Raw genomic sequence first — 20370 nt, 5'->3', positions numbered from 1 at the left:
TTTATAAATAAATTATTCCTGCAGCTGTTGTTTCTTGTGGACCTACCCCCCGAATTTTGGTATTATCTGGAGACATTTTTGGTTGTCACAGCTACGGGACTGCTACTGGGCCCTAGATAGGATCCGGGGATACTGCTCAATAGCCCACGATGCCCAGAACAAGCCCTGACAAAGGATTATCTACTCCAACCCAAGATGTCATTGGTGCTAAGGTTGAGAAACTCTGCTTTACAGTAATATATTTTATCCTAAATGATTGTTTAAAAACACTCCAGCTGAAAATAGTTTTTCGTTAGCAACTGGAAGAAATCAGACCCAAGAAAATAATTATCTTAGAAAATCTAAAGAATTAGAATGAAAAATCACCATTTAAAATCTTTATTGTTTTCCTGGTATAACATTTACATTTGTTTTTTATTTTTTTGTTTTTGAAGATTATCTCTCTGGCCCGGGTTTGCCATTTCTGTAAGCCAGTTCGAAAGTAGGCTCCTGTTTAGTGCTGATGTAAGTTACAAAGTCCTGCGGAATGAGACTGTTCTAGAATTCATGACTGCGCTCTGCTGCAAAACTGGCTCATCCTGCATCATCCAGATGTGTGAGAAACAGCTGATAGGGCTCATTGTGCTTACAAGGTAAAGGCTGCACCCTTTTCTCTGAGAATCAGTTATTTAAGGCATTTGGGAACAGGAATAGGTTTGGAGCATTAGCGTGGTCAGAGATCTGATCCACTTACTCTTCTAGTTAGAAGGCTGGCTGTTCTCAGTCGACTAGAGTTCAGACGTGCTTGTGTGGTGTACTGGACGATCCAACAGCTGCTCTGGTCCCAGATTCTCTCTTGGGGTGGCCTCCCCTTCTCCCACTCTCTAGTCTACCCACCCAAGCTGCACTTTGCCACTTTAGTTCAATTCAATTGGATGGATTCCCCACCCCCAGTTCTGCCTATTAAATTTGGACGTGCACAAAGCTGAGCTCTCATGTCCCCATTTTCCAAAGCCTCCATTGCCCACCCAGTTGGAATCGTTCAGTTCCCTCCACGGGCTGCTTCTGTTGCTCTTCGTTTATAGCCACTTCTGTATGGCGATTTTATATTATCTTACAGGATGTTAGATCCATGTCCCACCTCCTCTGTTAAAGAGTCTGAGCGCTTCTAGTCTGAGACCATTTTTACTGCTTTGCAGACCTCTAGGTTTATCTGTATAAATTCACTTCCATGCACATTGGACCAGATTAAACATGGGCAGATCAGAGGAATTCCTGAGTACTAAGATGCCTGCTAGTCCGAGAACACATTTTTTTTTTTTAATTAAATCATAGCTGTGTACATTAATGCAATCATGGGGCACCATGCACTGGTTTTATGTACAATTTGAAATATTTTCATCAAACTGGTTAACATAGCCTTCCTGGCATTTTCTTGATTATTGTGTTAAGACATTTACATTCTACATTTAGTAAGTTTCACATGTACCCTTGTAAGATGCACCGTAGGTGTGATCCCACCGATTACCCTCCCTCCGCCCACCCTCCACCTCCCCCTTCCCTCCCTTTGGTTGCCCTGGGTAGAGCGTTGTGGCTTCGTAGCTCACACCAACCTGGAACTCTTGGGATCAAACGATCCTCTTGCCTCAGCCTCTAGAATAGCTGAGCCTTCAGGTCCCCACCATGACATCCTGCTAGTTTTTTTCTATTTTTAGAAGAGATGGGATTTCCCTCTTGCTCAAGCTGGTCTTAAATCCCTGAGCTCAAGCAATCCGCCCACTTCAGTGTCCCAGAATGCTAGGATTATAGGTGTGAGCCACCTCACCCGGCCCCAAGAATACTTCTTTGAGGGGACATGTTAACCTTCTAGTCTGGCTTAGAATTTCCACTTAATTTTTCTGGGTTATATAGCAGAGAGGTGGACTGGCTGAATTTCCACTACCTGGGATAAAGAGGTCACCCTCTTATCGCGATCTTGCTGGATTAGCTTACTGCTTTTCTTTTTTTTTTTGTAGAGACAGAGTCTCACTGTACCACCCTCGGTAGAGTGCCGTGGCGTCACATGGCTCACAGCCACCTCTAACTCTTGGGCTTACGTGATTCTCTTGCCTCAGCCTCCCGAGTAGCTGGGACTACAGGCGCCCGCCACAACACCCGGCTATTTTTTTTTGTTGTTGTTGTTGCAGTTTGGCCCGGGGCTGGGTTTGAACCTGCCACCCTCGGCATATGGGGCCAGCGCCCTACTCACTGAGCCACAGGTGCTGCCCAGCTTACTGCTTTTCAAATCACTTTGCAGGGACCAGAGGCTCTAGACAAGCCTACCGTGGAGGTTTCTGTCCATGTGCTGGGGCACCCGTGAAGATATTCCAGGCCACCCAGCTGGAGGGGAAGGGAGTTTGGAATCTCACAGCTGAGATGTTCTGTGGTTTTGCTGGGGCCACCCTAGCAGGGACGTAAGCAGGGTGTGGTCGATCAGACTTCTTTTGGTGGTTTTCTCAGAAAGACTACCTGGGGGCTCAGGAATCGGAGCAACACCTGAGGAAGCTGATGAGGAAGTTTCAGGCAAAGCTCAGGCCTTTGGACATTTAAGAATGATTTACCTAAAGTTAGAGCATCCGTCAGTGACAAAAATAAACTGTGGTCCAGTGACTTTCCCACAGGTTTGGTTGGAATGCTGACAGAGGTCCTCCTGTATACTGAGGAATTAAGTCACGTTCTTCTCTGATAAGAACTCATCATTTTTTTAAAAAAAGGAATTGTCTTGTCTTATAATCTTTTGTGATTTCTGACATTTTGGAGCCCTTATATTTTGAATTAAAAGTATGGTGAAGTAGTTGTTCGTCCTCGATGATCTAGAAAGTTTTTTAAAATTATTATTAAAGAGACCCTTGCATTTACCAGATACAATAACAGAACTTACCGTATTGACGACATTGACTGGTCCGTGAAGCCCACGAGCACCTTCCGGAAGCGGGATGGTACTGAGATCACCTATGTGGATTACTACAGACAGGTAGGAGGCGGTCTGCCTTCAGCCTCAGCTCCTTGTTCTCTTCCAGTCCCGTGGTCCCCGGGAGGTCGGGCTGAGTCTGCCTCTGACCCGATTCTTGCACTGTCTCCTTTTCTCTGTCCCCATCACCCCACCTTGGGACCCTGTCTCCTGGGACCTTGTTGCCTTCTGTCCCTTTCCTCCTGTAATCTCAGCCTATCCCTTAAAAGCACATTTTATCATGTCACTTCCAAAGTTAAACCATTTGCATGGCTCCCGCTGCCTTAGGAGCCACATGTAACCTTTCTGGCAAAGTCACGGTGATATATCATCTCCTTGTGATATATCATCTCTTGCCACATCCCTGTTCCTCCCCTGTGCTTGGCTGGACTTGCCTTGTGGGGTTCTGTGACTCAGTTTCTCCCCTGTGCATTTTCACACATGTTGCTTCCTCTCCTGCATACCCCTCTTAGCCAGACAAATGCTGACCTCTTTTCTGTGCCCAGCTGGCCATCAGCCCTCACGGGAGCCCAATGGCTCTCCTTCCCTGAACTTAGCTGCGTCAGGTCACTGCTGGCACCACACGAATGGATGGACCTCCATCCTGGACCTCGGACCCTGGGGGGTTACCTTGAGCTTTTTATTTCTGGCTAGTGCTCTGCACACAGTAGATAATCAAGACGGATTTAGGGATGGGCTCTCCTGCCGCCTCTGAAAGCTCTGTTCACAGTCATCAGTCATCCTTGATCCTCACCTTTCAGGTTTGGCGCCTTTCAGAGTTCAGTGTACAGTTGTAATCAGGTCCCCAAATCTCACACAACAACAAATAAAAAAGAAAAACACTTCCTTGATGTTTTGAAAGTCAGCCACACTGGTTCCAAGAACCTTTTCAGTTCTTTCGAGGCACGAAGTTCTGCTGCTATAGAAATAGTTCTATAAAGGTCAAATGCAGTTACTGTCTGACCCTCAGGGGCTTTCAGTGGCATCTGATACCTGTGACCCCTCCCGCCAGAAGGAATTGATCTTTTCCTTCTTGGACTCCTGACACCCCTGTGGCTCTCCATTCAGCTTTCAGATTCTTCTAGCTCAGTCTGTAGCAATGGTTCCCTCAATAAAAGGCTTTGTATTTTGAGATGCTCAAGTAGAGTGTCTTTGTATTGACTTCATCCCCAAATTATGTATTCATCTCCCTTGTGAGAACAGATTTGCATGAGTATCCTGCAGGCATCTCAGACTAACAGTGTTCAGACTGAGGTCATTGTCACTCCCATTTCTGTTTCCCCCGAGGATGCAGCAGCTCAGTTAGGGGTCCCTTTGCCTCTTTCCCTTCTTCACTGTCCCTGAGATGACAGTGTGTGCTTTGTCCTTGTCTCTCTGGAACCCATCCCTCCTCCCCATCCCTGTTCCTGCTGCATTGCTGCAGGACCTCTCCTGGACCTCCTCAGGGAGGTAACACAGTCACACTTTAGGCTCTTTCCTCCGTGTGATCTGTCATCTTAATGGCCACTAGAGAGATTTTCTGAAGGGCTGCCCAGATGTGTGACCAAGAACATAAGCCCTGGAATAAGATGGGCCTGGCTCTGGCTGTACACCCGTAGCTCAGTGATTAGGGTGCCAGCCACATGCTCCGGGGCTGGTGGGTTCAAGCCAGGCCTGGGTCTGCTAAAAAAAAAAAAAAAAAAAAGTAAAAGGTCTTGCCTCTAGCTGTGTAACCTTGGATTATCACTTAACCTAAAGTAGCAATTCTCAACCTGTGGGTCGCAACCCCTTTGGACTGTATTAAAGGTTCATGAAAGGTTGAGAACCACTGACCTAAAGGGTCATCTGTAAAGGGAATTTCTCTCTCTCTTTTCTTTCTTTTTTTTTGAGACAGCATCTCAGTCTGTCACCCTGGGTAGATTGCTATGGCATCATAGCTCACAGCAACCTCAAACTCTTAGGCTCAAGCAGTCCTCTTGCCTCAGCCTCCCAAGGATCTGGGACTACAGGCACCCACCACAAAGCCTCACTAGTTTTCCTATTTTTAGTAGAGATGGGGTCTTTGATCTCCAACTCCTGAGCTCAAGTGATCCACCCACACTGGCCTCCCAGAGTGCTGGGATCATAGGTATGAGCCACTGTGCCCGGCCCTCTTTCTCTGCTTCCAAGGCACAGTGGAGCACTGAACAAGCTCATCTGTGTGCAGAGCATTTCTCAGGGGCTAGCATATTGTGAGCACTGAGTGAAGAGTGGAAACCCTTCCCCACTTTCTGTCCTCCCTTCTTCCTCTCCAGAGTCACACAGTTTGACGCCATCCCCTTCCAGCGTCACTGCCCTCAGCATCCCCCACCCTGTGCTCCAGGCTGTCATCACCGCGGTCTGCTCACCAGTCACTACAGTTGGGAGACAACTGCATAAAGCCACACCACACCTTTCTCCTTCATCCTAGCTTCAAGCTGACTTGTGAAGTCCTCTCTGACTCTGCTTTCTGTCACACATGCAAAAGAGCCACCTGTTCTCTTCTCTGGGCCCCCGTGTCATGAATCATGTTTCTATAATACTTCCTTTGTAGAACAGGGATGGTGTTTGGTTAATCTTTGATACATAGTTACCTAGTAAAGCATCTTGCACATAAAATGTGCTCTGTGTTTATGTATTAAACCCACAGGGAATGGGTTACATACTTTTGTTTCTTTCCTGAAACAATTAAATTTGTTTGATTAAATTTGTTTCTAATTGAGAAGAAGTATTTTACCACCCGTGACATTCTGAACAGGGAATCATGCTAAAAACCCCCTCACTTTTTTGTAATGAGTTGTGATTCACTGTGTCTATGTACATTGTCATTAGGGAGAAAAAGAAAACTGGTCACTGTCCAGTTTGTCCTCTTCTCTGTCCCACAAGAAGACGACTAAATTATTATGTAGTCATTCTTCAAAGTGGAAGACCTCATACTTTTGACCTTTATATTTCTCTGTTTTATCTTATCCTGAAACTTTTTTTTTTTTTGAGACAGAGTCTCATTTGTTGCCCTCAGTAGAGTGCTGTATAGTCATAGCTCACGGCAACCTCAAACTCTTGGACTCAGGCGGTTCTTTTGCCTAAGCCTCCTAAGTAGCTGGGACTACAGGCGCCTGGCTATTTTAGAGACAAGGTGTCCCTCTGGCTCAGTCTGGTCTCAAAACTATGAGCTCAGGCAATCCACCTGCCTTGGCCTCCCAGTGTGCTAGGATGACAGGTGCGAACTACCATGTCCGGCCCCTGAAACATATTTTTAAATGCTAAGAAAACCGTGCAAGAAGAGGATTAAATTCACCTTCTGACGGTGGCTCAGAAGGTCACATTCTTGCCATGTACCAGTAAATAGCAGCCCCCTTTCTTGGCCATGCCCCAGTCTTGCTTGCACTGTTACCCGAGACTCTTCATACTCCCACATTTTCTGCAAGGTTTTCTCTTGGCTTCTGCCTTCACGAAGCCTTCCCTGATCCACTAGCCATACACTGTTTCTCTTGTCCTTTCCACCTTGCTAGCCCAGGGATCCTGAGCCGAATTGTGTAACAAGCGGAGTCTGAAGAGAGAAATGCTGAGCGAGCTAAAATTCCAGTTACAGGGGCTTTGGGGAAGGTGTTAATTCAAGTGTGCCTTGATCTGTGGAGGGGATAATAGTATCTATTTCATAGTTTTGTTGTTAAAATTTAATGAGGAAGAATATAAGCACTTATCATATCATTGTGCTTCTCATCTGCCCTCTTTGTAGATAACATATTTACTTGAAGGGCACTTCCTGGAACAGAGAAAGCACCCCAGGTGCACTGAATTAATGAAGCCACGTAGGAAATACCCCTTTTGATAGAAGGCGTCTCCAAGGATTTTAGCCATAGTATTAGTCGCACTTGCCACTTTAGAATGATTTTGAAAGATTTTTTGTTTGAATGACTAAATGTCCTTCTTTGAAAATGCCCTGGTGTGATGGCTCATGCCTGTAATCCTGAGCACTCTGTGAGGCCAAGGCAGATGGGAGGACTGCTGGAGCTCAGGAGTTAGAAAACAACCTGAGCAAGAGCAAGACCCTGTCTCTACTAAAAAACAGAAAAAACAAGCTGGATTTGGTTGTGCACACCTGTAGTCCCAGCTACTGGGGAAGCTGAGGGAACAGAAGCTCATGAGCCCAAGAGGTTGAGGTTGCTGTGAGCTGTGACACCAGGGCACTCTCCCCAGGGCAACATAGTGAGACTCTGTCAAACAAACAAAAAAAAGAAATGCACACATCTAGTTTCCTTTATTATAATTACTATTGTCAGCATCATGTATTGCCCAGGCATTTCATAAATAATATTTTTCCAGTTGTTGTGTTACTAATGTTGAGTAAATTATACTGGAAATGAGTTAATTGTGACCTTTGCCGTTGGAACATTTGGCAAGGTGAGAATATTGGAATTTGATTTAGGAAGGGAAAAAGGAGTCAGGTATAAACTAACACTTGCCAAAGACTCATTATCAACTGGACACTGGGCTAGTGGTTTGCCCCGCTGCTGTTACCCTTATTTCATGGGTGAGGAAAGGCAAGTAACTTCCCTCGTGTCACGGTCCCAGCAAGTGGAAGAGCTGGGGACCAAATTCACTTTTGTCAGACTTCAGAGCTGCTTGCCCATGAAATCCCTCTATCCTGGCAGTTAAGGACAGTTATGCTCTTATTTGAGGTTGACTCAGCAAAACCCATGCCTCCAGCTTGCATATAGACAATTTCAAAATGAATACAGATGTTTAGAACCAGGGAGTTCCGTGTGGGGCTGTCCGCCTGAGTCCTCAACAGTGGAAATGCTGGCTTCGATTCTGCCTCATCAGGGTCGTTGAGTGATGTACAGAACCCACTGGAGACTGTTCTGAATCTGGCTAAAACCCAGAGCACGGAAATAATTTTTTTTAATGGTGTTGCATTATAAAAGAAAATAATTAAAATAATAAAACTGCTCTCACATAAAAAAGATAGGTCCTGGGAAGAAGGCAGACATGGGTAGGCGACCATGGAATTTTCTCCTTGCTCCACTGAAAAGATTTGCTTCTGTATTCATTTTGGGATTACCTTGTTGCTTATAAGCAAAGATGCTTATCTTGCTGTGTTTTCCACGTTAACCTTTTCCTCATTAATCTTGCATTTTATAGCAATATGATCTTACTTTATCTGACCTGAATCAGCCAATGCTTGTTAGTCTGTTGAAGAGCAAGAGAAATAACGCCGAACCTCAGCTTGTTCACTTGGTACCTGAACTCTGCTTTCTCACAGGTAATGTAAGACTGTACTTTCAGGGATCATTTCTATAGTTTGTCACAGGTAATGTTTGCATCTTATAACCCTGTCAGGCTCCTGGTCACAGGGCCTGGATCCCAGGTCACAGCCAGAAGCTTCTTAAGTTAGATTAGGGCCAGAGCGTTAACTTAACCCACGAAGGATGGGCCTTTTAAGTAATGATCAGTAGTAGAGACAGGTGGAGATAGAGTCTGTTTTGGGTCTGTTTTCTTTTCTCCTTTTGTTACTTGGATGTAAAATAGTCTCCCTGATATTTTCCTAACATTGAGCTGCTCTTTGTCATTTTTTGAGCTTCATTTGTATAAAAAGTGATTGCTGGGCAGCGCCTGTGGCTCAAAGGAGTTGGGCGCTGGCCCCATATGCCAGAGATGGTAAGTTCAAACAACCCAGCCCTGGCCAAAAACTGGAAAAAAAAAAAAAAAAGTGATTGCCTTTGATTTTCTTTGGGTATCATGTTAGAGCGATGTCAGAATGATTCTTGCTTTTCTTTTTGCATGCGCTTCCAGAAGGTAATTCAGTGTACAACAGTGTACAATATGAATAACTGGCTTGAGTACTTTTAATGATGTTCATTTTAACTAACAGGTTGGGCCTAGGCAGGGAGGGATTTTCTACTTTTTATATTTCTGTACTGCCTGAGTCAATTATGTATATACTTTGCATTTAGAAATCTTAATAAGGATATAATCCTTGGGGAGAGAGATGTGCATTCTCAGTGGTATTTAGATATTGTAGACAGGCCCAGCCCAGTGCGGCAGCCAGCAGCCGCAGGAGTTTGCGGAACCCTTGAAATGTGACTAACCTGAGTTGGAAGACTGTGAGATGTGCCGTGAACGTAGAATGCAGACCAGATTTTAAAGGCTTAGCCCAGCGGTTCTCAACCTTCTAATGCTGTGATGTATTATCATTGTTACAAAGGGGTCGTGACCCACAGGTTGAGAACCATTGGCTTAGCATGAATAAAAAGGAAACTATCGTATCAATACAATTTTTATGTTGCTTACACGTTGAAATAACACGTTAGATATATTGGGTTAAATAATATATACGACTTAAAATAACTTCATCTGTTTCTCTCTGGCTTTTCTTGACGTGGCTACTGGAAAATTTAAAATGCTGTCTGTGTTTTCATTTCCATTGGTCAGCGCTGTATACAGATGGTGAATCCTATTGAGGCCAAGTGGAAAAGTTTAAACTGTGCCTGAGATGAGCTGGGGTTGCATATATTCAGTTTTTCACTTTGTTTTCATTTGCATTTCCTAGGACTGACTGACCAGGCCACCTCTGATTTTCAGCTGATGAAGGCCGTGGCTGAGGAGACACGGCTCGGTCCTTTGGGCCGGCAGCAGCGCCTGGCCAGGCTTGTGGATAACATCCAGAGGTACCGGGTCACCTTGCTGAGACTGTGTGTACCCTGCCTGGGGCCCAGCTTGTAGGATTGGGTGATCTGTGTAACACTTCATTCCTTGATGGAAATGTCCCATTCTTAGTGGTTCAGAGCAAGGAGCTTTAATACTGTGCCTCCAAAGCCCAGAGCTTCATCTGAGATGCCTCAGGACTAGTGGGATTGCGGGGAAGTCTGGAGGGGCCATGCTGGTAGGAAGACCACCTCCCTTCACCTAGACAGCTCTGCTTTCATTAGTTTTCTACATTGAGGATAAAATTTTGAATGAAGAAAAGGGTTGTAATCTAAAAAACTGCAACACTAAAGACCTCCAAAGGAACAAACCCCAGGCCCCCATATTAAGGGTTAAGAATGTTCAGATCTAAATGTAGGGCCCTCAGCACACTGAGCGTAAGGAAAACCCCACTATGTACTCTTTTAAACTCAAGAAACCTTTATAGCTATTGGTTTAGTTCATCTGGTTCTCAGACTATGTTCCTGCCCACAGTTATGACAGTTTTCTGTAACCTGTATGGGAAAGTCGAGCTGTTCTCTGGTTTCCCCTGTGACCTCCTGAAACTGCACTGATATTGTAGCCCCACATGGCTGCTGGGCACTCCAAGGGTCTGATGACACATCTTGAAATGATCATTTTTTGGTTATATTGGGTTAAATAATATATATCTTTAAAATCACTTTTTGAAGACAGGTACTAGAATATCTAAAATTATATATGTGGCTCGCTTTACATTTTTATGAACGACATTGTTGTAAAATGGTTAGTTTTCTTTCAAAAGTTTTTTTTGAGTAATACTACCTCATGGAGGAACTTGGAGATTTACATAAGCAAAAAGAGAGTGTGTGTGTAAAGACTCAGTACGTATTTGTTTGATAAATGAATGAATCACAGGGAATGGATGGTGTAATATCCTTTCAGATATTTGCAAAAGCCTATAATCCTTTTCTTTTTAGGGAAATGAGACAGAACTGTACATCATGTTTTATAAATTGAGTTTTTCACGTAAAGGTTTTTTCTCAAACGTTGCCACATGATAAATGTGCATTTATTTTATCATGCTAGTGGTTTCTTAGTTTCCATTTCATAGATGCACTTTGTGTCATTTATTCTGGCTATCCCCCAGACTAATGTTTACTGGAGAAGACTCTCCTGCTAAATTCCGCTTCTCCTGGGCTGTGGATTCGTCCCCAGCGCATCTGCCGGCTGCCTTTCGGTACTGCTGTTTCCCTCCGACCAGTGATGTCCTCCCCCAGCTCAGCCTGGACAGAGAGTGTCGGAAGCACAGTAACTAATTCAAAGGATTATTGACCAGACAAGACATAGCCTTAATAGATGGAAACAGTGAGCTATCACAGAAAGACAGTGGTAAAGAGGTTTGAGGGTTTGAGTTTGAGGTCCCAGAAAAAATGAACTGGAGCTTTTATTTATTTATTTTTGAGACACAGTCTTGTCTCCCAAGCTACGGTGCAATGGTGCAGTCATAGCTCACTGCAGCCTCAAACTCCTGGGTTCAAGTGATCCTCCCCTCAACCACCCAGGTAGTTGAGACTATGAATGTGTGCCACCATGCCTGGCTAATTTGTAGAGATGGGATCTTGCTATGTTGCTTGGGCTGGTCTCAAACTCCTAGCCTGCTGGCTCCAAGGGAATCCTCCTACCTCAGCTTCTCCAAGTCCTAGGATTACAGGCATGAGCCACCATGCCCAGCCAGAGACAGAACTTTATTTTTTTCTTTCAATTTTGCTTTCAATTTCAGCTGGCTTTTACTCATCTTAGTTTGAAGTTTTGTTTTTTTTTTCCTTTCTTCCTTTAGCGATTCTCTTACCTTTTGGCTCCCAAGTAGCTGGGATTATAGACGCCTGCCACAATGCCTGGCTTTTTTTTTTTTTGGTAGAGACAGGGTCTCACTCTGGCTCACTCCAGCTCATGCTGGTCTCAAACCTCTGAGCTCAGGCAGTCCACCCGCCTTGGCCTCCCACAGCGCTAGGACTACAGACATGAGCCACCATGCCCAGCCAGAGGCAGAGCTTTAATAGAAAAACAAAGGGTGTCCCATTCGATCCTGCAATCCCATTACTGGGCATCTACCCAGAAGGAAAAAAATCCTTTTATCATAAGGACACTTGTACTAGACTGTTTATTGCAGCTCAATTTACAATCGCCAAAATGTGGAAACAGCCTAAATGCCCACCAACCCAGGAATGGATTAACAAGCTGTGGTATATGTATACCATGGAATACTATTCAGCCATTAACAAAAATGGAGACTTTACATCCTTCGTATTAACCTGGATGGAAGTGGAAGACATTATTCTTAGTAAAGCATCACAAGAATGGAGAAGCATGAATCCTATGTACTCAATCTTGATATGAGGACAATTAATGACAATTAAGGTTATGGGGGGGGGAAGTAGAAAGAGGGAAGGAGGGAGAGGGGTGGGGCCTTGGTGTGTGTCACACTTTATGGGGGCAAGACATGATTGCAAGAGGGACTTTACCTAACAATTGCAGTCAGTGTAACTGGCTTATTGTACCCTCAATGAATCCCCAACAATAAAAAAAAAAAAAAATTAAAAAAAACAAAACCCTAACCCACAGAACGTCACAGCCTAGCATAAACATGCTCAAAACACGTACATTAGCCTTGTAGTTGAGGAAAATCATCTAGCATAAAGCTGATTTTATAATAAAGTGTCGACTATCTCATGTAAAAAAAAAAAAAGAAAAACAAAGGGTGGGTTTCCTCAGTGTCCTGTGAATGCCTGGCTTAGTGGCTGCTGAGGCCAGGAGACAAAGTGTTCGTGGTTACCACACTCAAGGAGCTTATGGCTCAGTGGAAATTGTCATATATCTTCCATGAGATAAAATACAAACATGACTAAAGCTTATTTATCAGTTTAAAGTACTGTACAAAAAGAAAGTACTGTTCCTTTTGCTAATGGGAATGTCCTCCTCACAGTCTTCCTACCACCCTGCGTATTCTAGGCGTCTTCTCAAGTTTAATTTCTTCCCTTCCCTTCCTTTATCCTCCATCCACTCCCAAACCAAGAAATTCCCATAGTTCCACATCCACTGGCTCCAAAATATCTCATGAGCAAGTTTGTCATCAGGAATGATAATAGTGTACCGTTTCAAGCACATGGCATGTGCTAGGCGCTACGGTGGTCACTTTACCCGTACTGTTACATTTAACCTTCACACCAACCCTATGAAACAGCTACTTTTTATTATCCTTGTACTTTTCCAGTAAGGAAACCACAGCATTAAAAAGATGTGATCGTTTGCTCAAAGTCACATACTGTTAAGTGTTAGAGCTAGGAGTTAAACCGAGGTCTGTCTCGCTTGGAGGCTCATTTTTCAAACCATGGTGCCCCCCACGTATCCCAGCTCATCCCAAATGGGCAAAGTTATCCCAAATTCTGTTGAGCAGGGGAAAGAAATGGTATGTAAAAATAGAAGCCAGGAAAGAATCCTAAAGACACTGAAAATCAGCCCCTGAATAATTCAGCAAGATACAATTTATATTTCTAACGATTAAAATAAGCACTTAATGATTTTAAACGACTTTGTCAACAGAAACAAGGATGCTCGTTTTGAGCTAGAGACCTGGGGAATGCATTTTGGAAGTCAGATGTCTGTGACTGGCCGAGTTGTGCCCCCAGAAAAGATATTAATGCGAGACCACATAGTAAGTATTGTGATTCTTTTTTCATTCATAAATATTTACTGGAATGTTTGTAAGTTTGATCATTTGCCAAAGTGACTAGTAACTCACCCACTATTTGGTGTCTTCATGGCCAAGTCCTGCCCTCACTTTGTCCTAAGACTTTAGTTACCCGCTGGTTTCCTTTTCGATCTGAATTTAGTTGTGTGGACTTCGTGGCACCCAGAAGGCATGATATATGTTAGTTAGAAAACAGCATTTCAAGCCATTGCAGTTAAAACATACCTACCTTTTACTGGGTGTTGTATTATTCTTATATACTTCAAATTAAAAAAAGAAAAAGCCACAGTTACCTGTGAAAAATTCAGTGACCATTAAGTCTAGTAGGCTACGTTTCCTGACACCAGAATTGGTTTTTAGTTGCCATATCCTTTGTGTCTGTTCATCTTTCAAAGGAATGCTTCTCAGACTGGCATGAATATGAAGAAATTCACACACAGCCCAGCCCCAGACGTAGGGCTTGGGGGAGAGAGGCAGTCTGAGGCCTGGGGAACACCCAGCAGGCCACATCTGCCCTTCAGTCGAAGAAATAAGCCTCTTTTTCGAAAAATTACTCATTATCTTTTTGCTTTCCCCCTTTGTTTTCCCCACTTTAAAGGCCAGTTACATTTCATTTTTTTTTATTGTTGGGGATTCATTGAGGGTACAATAAGCCAGGTTACACTGATTGCAATTGTTAGGTAAAGTCCCTCTTGCAATCGTGTCTTGCCCCCATAAAGTGTGACACACACCAAGGCCCCACCCACCTCCCTCCGTCCCTCTTTCTGCTTCCCCCCCATAACCTTAATTGTCCTCATATCAAAATTGAGTACATAGGATTCATGCTTCTCCATTCTTGTGATGCTTTACTAAGAATAATGTCTTCCATTTCCATCCAGGTTAATATGAAGGATGTATTTATTTTTTAAAGTCCCTCTTCTTATTTTTAAAGGCCTCTTCTTAGGCATTATAAACTGACTTGTCTGAACTAATATAACTGAACAACAAATACATCTTGTTGGCAGATTGGGAAGTTTTTATTTCATCATCTCTTTTTAACAAAATATCACTAAATTACCAAAACCTTTTTTTTTTTTTTTTTTTTTTGGAGCTGAGGAAAAACTACTTTTCAAAACAAAACTTTGTAAAATACTAAAATTTAGACCTATGAGTATCTTGGGCAGGAGTCAGTGAAGCAAAGCTCAATTTCAGATCCACATATGAAGAAGGACTTCAGATACTTAACATGATCCATCTCATCATCTGTATAAGTAAAATCACATTTACCAGAGCTTTCATTCTTATTTATTTATTTGCATTGTGTGTGTGTGTGTGTGTAAACTGATGTCTATAGGAGAAAGGGCATGAAAATGAGAGACCTCATCCCCTAGAGGTAGCGGATGGCTGGGGTGACTGTCATAAACTTCTTGGTCAATTCTGCTTTTCTGAAGCTAGGTGGGTCTGAGGCACTAAGTAAACCAAAGGTTCCTAGGCCTCAGGGTGTGCCTAGGCACACTGTCCTGGGTCTGTCCCCACCCCCCACCCCCCGCAGTCCCTGTAAGATGATGGCAGATGGAAGTGGCCTCGGTGTGTGCACGGACACACTGTCTTGGGTCTCTCCCTGCATCCCTCCACCCCCAGTCCCTGTAAGATGACGGCAGGTGGAAGTGGCCTCAGTGTGTGTACGGACACACTGTCTTGGGTCTCTCCCTGCATCCCACCCCCCGCAGTCCCTGTAAGATGACGGCAGGTGGAAGTGGCCTCGGTGTGTGCATGGGCACACTGTCTTGGGTCTCTCCCTGCATCCCACCCCCCGCAGTCCCTGTAAGATGACGGCAGGTGGAAGTGGCCTCGGTGTGTGCATGGGCACACTGTCTTGGGTCTCTCCCTGCATCCCACCCCCCGCAGTCCCTGTAAGATGACGGCAGGTGGAAGTGGCCTCGGTGTGTGCATGGGCACACTGTCTTGGGTCTCTCCCTGCATCCCACCCCCCGCAGTCCCTGTAAGATGACGGCAGGTGGAAGTGGCCTCGGTGTGTGCATGGGCACACTGTCTTGGGTCTCTCCCTGCATCCCACCCCCCGCAGTCCCTGTAAGATGACGGCAGGTGGAAGTGGCCTCGGTGTGTGCATGGGCACACTGTCTTGGGTCTCTCCCTGCATCCCTCCACCCCCAGTCCCTGTAAGATGACGGTGTGAGCAGGAGGGCTGTGGCTGTCCTCATACTTGCTATAATGGGTAGAAATGAACTTTGGCACAAGATAGAACCATTTATGGAACGCACCTGGATTTGTGGATCTGTGTTTTAATACTTTGAATAGCAAACTGTTTATAGTATAAACAGTTCTGTTAGGACAAATGGTGGCCATCTTCAAACTGTCTTTATTTACTGGCTCTCTGAATAGATTTGTTCAATCTGTTTATGATCATTATTTTTCTCAGTTTCAACCTGTGTCTTCTGCTGATTGGTCCAAGGATATTCGAACTTGCAAGATTTTAAATGCACAGTCCTTAAATAAATGGTTGATATTATGTAGTAACAGAACAGAAAATGTGACCGAGAGCTTCCTGAACTGCTTGAGAAAAGTGGGAAACGTCATGGGATTTAACGTGGACTACCCCCAAATGTGAGAACGCACTGAATTTTTTTCATGTATTAGTTTGGTTTAGTTATGGTGTGGTAAGAAATAATGGCTGATGTATCTACAAAAGTTTCTTTATGTCAGTAAAGTTTCCCAGTGTGAAGTACCAAGAAAATAGTCATAAGTAAATAGATACTTTAATGACTGAATTTCTATAAAGTTAAAACATATTTTCTGTTGGTCTTCTCTGACCTTGTTTCCACGGTTCTTGGTTGATAGTCTCATTCCCTGGAAATCGGTTGAGAGCTAATTGGGGTGTAACTCCTTCCTAAGTTTACTATTGCCTTCTCAACTTTTTTTCTTCTTTCATATCAGTACGTATAACTGATATGAATCTTGCCGGTTTTTCATATCAGTTATTTACTTAACATCAAACAAGCTATTAACGAAAGTTGCATGACCTGACTTATTTAATAGGTGTATGCTTTAAACTTTAACATAAAAAATAGATGTAAAATAATCTGATTCTATTATTGTAGCATAAGATTAGTTATTTATTTATTCTTAGACTATTTATTGAGTATTACTGTGTGCTAGATACTATCCCAGTTGATGGAGGTGAGAAAAGTAAGTTGCTTTCACTTTAGGAAGAGATACATACACTCTTACACCCAAGGAAAAGCTGGGGAAGCTCATCGTATTTAACCTGATATGCTTAGAAAAGTATGCAACAGATACTTCTTTTTCTTTGTTATGCTTGAGGTGCAAATGTCCTAATTGGCAAGGTGGAAAGTTATTCTTTAAACACGTAGCTACTAATTAATTACATCAGCAGTGCAAGTATTGTTGGAAACGGTAGTTATTCTGTCTCAGCTTACATCGTTGTTTAGAATTCTCCTCTTATCAAATCTGTTAACTAATCGCCTGGTTTGAGTTTCACCTGCTCTAATTTCTCTTAGCCCATAAGCTAATAAAGCAGGAAAGATTATGAAAGAGGCCACAGTCCACAGACCCTGGGCTGGCGTCATAAGCTCTTTTTCACATGAATTCTCTGACTAGGCCTGTTGCCGGGTTCTGTCCTTAACCTGTTTTATTTGAAACCTTATATTTTATTCCATCCTTTTTCTTGCCCAGGAAGTATCTGTTTACCTGTTAGATTTAGGTGCATCGCTTCTCGTATATAAAGCACTTGCCTGATGATTTTAGAAGGAATGGACAGAAAGGGCAGCTAAGTCAGAGTGCAAGAAGAATTAGAAGTCGGAACCATGTAGTTGTTCAGACAGGGCTGCTGGCTTTGCATGTAGACCATTTAGAATCAGCCTCCAGGGGTTAGTGGTCCTGCCGCCCGCTGGGCAAGGTTTCAAAGGCTACTGGGCAATGGCACAAATAAATCATATATGCATAAAAGAGGCTGATTCTATGTAAAAAAACTAGACTTATAAAGTCCTGTGTGGGGGGATGGCTCCAGATGCTCTGACCCCCAACATGATCTAAGGACAGAACATACGTTTTGTACGTACTTGATGGTTGATTGATTGATTAAGGCTAAATATTCCAGGCTCCATACAAGCTGCCACTGAGGGGAAAAAATATTTTTGTCTGAATCATGCAGACTCGCTAAATATCTTGATGATTCATTAACCTGATATTTTCTGAAACATCTATTTTAAGATTCCTATAGAGATTTAGCATTGCAGAAATCTAAATGCTGGTGTAGCTTGAGCCCTTTTTCAGACACTTGATGACAGGACGCTTGATTTCAGAAGCTCGTTTTCAACCCCATTTTGAACAACAGGATTATTCATTATAGGGGTTCTGCACAACTGTGAGAACATTTCATTTTCTGCCAAACTATTTTTATGCTATAAAAATGGTTATTTAATGTTTTTGGCATCTCTTGTAGTGAAAGAAACAACTTTAGACTCAGGAGGTTTTTATCTTTCCATAATTTCTTCCCTAAAATTTTTAGTCTGTAATGAAAATGTATTTGTACTATTTCTAATACCGTAGCACCGTATGCTCCTAAGAAGGAATTAATCTTCAAAATTAATCTTTTTATGTAGCATAAGAGTACAAGAAAATCCAGCTGCCTTTCTTAGAGCCGTACAGCAACATGTTGAGCCTGATGTTCAGTTGGTAAGCATGAGATACTTTTAAGTTTTTATATATAGTTATATTTTTACTTTATATGTAAAATCTAAAATAAGGGATTTGGACATACTTTCCCATGACATGTTTGCAGATTGCCTTGCATTTCCCCAAAGCACCCAACCAAGTGTTAATGTTAATATCGTAGTCAGTATTTTATTTCCCTTTTATATTTCTAACATTACTTTTTGGGGGGAGGGGAGACAGGGTCACTCTGTCACCTCCATTAGAGTGCTGTGGCATCACAGCTCACAGCAACCTCAAACTCTCGTGCTTAAGTGATCCTCTTGCCTCAGCCTCCTGAGTAGCTGGACTACAGGTGCCTGCCACAACACCCGGCTAGTTCTTTTTTTCTGTTTTTAGTAGAGACAGGGTCTTGCTCTTGCTCAGACTGGTATTGAACTCCTGAGCTCAGATATGTGATTTGCAAGGTATTTTCTGCCATTCCACGATTGCCTTTTTTAGGCTCCCAATTGTATCCTGTAAGATGCAGTTCTTAATTTTAATGAAGCCCAATTTACTTTTGCTTCCTATGCTTTTGATGTCATAGTCAAGAAATCCTTGCTGCATGGCATCCCATGAAGTCCCTGCATTTTCTTTGAAGAGTTTTGTAGCTTTTATGTTTAGATCTTTGGTCCACTTGCTTTTTTTTTTTTTTTTTTTTTTCACTTTGTTGCCCTTAGTTGAGGGCGGTGGTGTCATCATAGCACACAGCAACTTCAAACTCTTGTGCTCAAGCGATTTTCTTGTTTCAGCCTCCCTGGTAGCTGAGACTCCAGGCTCCCACCACGATCCCTGGCTATTTATTTTATTTTTTTTAGAGATGGGGGTCTCACTCTTGCTCTTTTTTTAGAGATGGGGGGTCTCACTTTTGCTCAGACTGGTCTTGAACTCCTGTGTTCAAGCAATCCACCCATCTCAGCCTCCCAGGGAGCTTTTAAAATACATTGCTTCTTGTTACTCCTATCTCAGTCTCTTGGATGTCTGTATATTTTCCAATTTACTGGGGGTCATCTCTCACTTAATATTTGAGAAAAACCCACCTCACTGCATAAATGTTGGGGTAGCAGGTGTTCTCCCCAGTATTTCAGAGGATTCTTGGGGGGGGGTTTCGAGTTGCCTGTGGCCCCAAGGTTCCTGTTTTCTCTGAATTCTTGCTGCCTTCTGGGTGTTCCATCCTCTCCGAGCACCGTTTCCTCCTGCACAGCATCGTTTTTGGGACATCTGCAAAAGGTGGGTGTGACCACGCGTGCCTAGCTGACTGCAGACTGCGTGGGGCCCGGGCACGATTACATCACATCTCAACATTTCAGACAAGCTAAAATTGACATCCTGTCCTTGAGAATCTCTCAGCCATTCATATTTCCTTGAAATGTCTATTCGCCTTCCAGGCCTGGTCCTCCCCACTATTGCGGGGATTTTTCTGGGTCTTCCATCGTCTCTTCTTAACCTCCCTAGCTCTCTTAGCCCAATGCAGCAAATTCCGGTTTGTATCTCATGCAAAATAATGAACCTCCCTGTACCTAAGTGCTCTTTTAATTAGTTTCTCTTTTAGTTCAAAGGATGTTATATTAAATGAAGACAATTCTCAACCTAAGAGCATTTATTTTTTTACTTAAAGTACAGAAACTTACAGAAAAGTTGCGAGAATAGTACAAAGAACTCTTGTATCTCCTTGACCCAGAATCCATCATTACTGACATTTTGCAGTACTTCCTTCATTATTTCCTGTATTTTGTTTTTCTTGAGCCATTTGAGAGTTAACTTAACAGACATGGTACCCCATTGCCCTTAAATTCTTCAGTGCACATTTTCTTTTTTATTGTTGGGGATTCATTGAGGGTACAATAAGCCAGGTTACACTGATTGCAATTGTTAGGTAAAGTCCCTCTTGCAATCATGTCTTGCCCCCATAAAGTGTGACACACACCAAGGCCCCACCCCTCTCCCTCCTTCCCTCTCTCTGCTTTTCCTTCCCCCCAATGACCTTAATTGTCGTTAATTGTCCTCATATCAAAATTGAGTACATTCATGCTTCTCCATTCTTGTGATGGAGAATAATGTCTTCCACTTCCATTTTCTATAAGCAAGATCCCTCACTGACAGAGCCATAGGACAGCTGTCCAATCAGGAAATGACTTCCCCGACTGTCCCACCAGTGTGCTCTGGAGGACGAGGATCTAGTGTGATGTACTTAAGTTGTTCATCTCGGTCAGACGTCTCTCCTTCAGCCCGACACTGTTCCTTAGATTTCCCCTGGTTTTGATGACTTTCTAAAGTA

General features: G+C 43.2%; 1 protein-coding gene and 1 pseudogene across 1 annotated transcript in view; both read left to right on the top strand.

The window, feature by feature from the left end:
- PIWIL4 (piwi like RNA-mediated gene silencing 4) overlaps positions 1–20370 on the top strand; it is a 55534-nt gene that overhangs the window by 15010 nt on the left and 20154 nt on the right. The window contains exons 8-14 of the mRNA XM_053561435.1: positions 435–632; positions 2881–2992; positions 8111–8231; positions 9519–9636; positions 13235–13346; positions 15802–15986; positions 18005–18077. Of these exons, the coding sequence (XP_053417410.1) occupies positions 435–632; positions 2881–2992; positions 8111–8231; positions 9519–9636; positions 13235–13346; positions 15802–15986; positions 18005–18077 (919 nt within the window). The remainder of the gene's footprint in view (positions 1–434; positions 633–2880; positions 2993–8110; positions 8232–9518; positions 9637–13234; positions 13347–15801; positions 15987–18004; positions 18078–20370) is intronic.
- On the top strand, positions 8239–8324 carry LOC128566284 (uncharacterized; annotated as a pseudogene).

Source organism: Nycticebus coucang, chromosome 14, assembly GCF_027406575.1.
Source record: "Nycticebus coucang isolate mNycCou1 chromosome 14, mNycCou1.pri, whole genome shotgun sequence".
NCBI lineage: Eukaryota > Metazoa > Chordata > Mammalia > Primates > Lorisidae > Nycticebus > Nycticebus coucang.
Note: the sequence above shows the minus strand (reverse complement) of the source record. Positions and strands in the feature narration are given on the sequence as shown.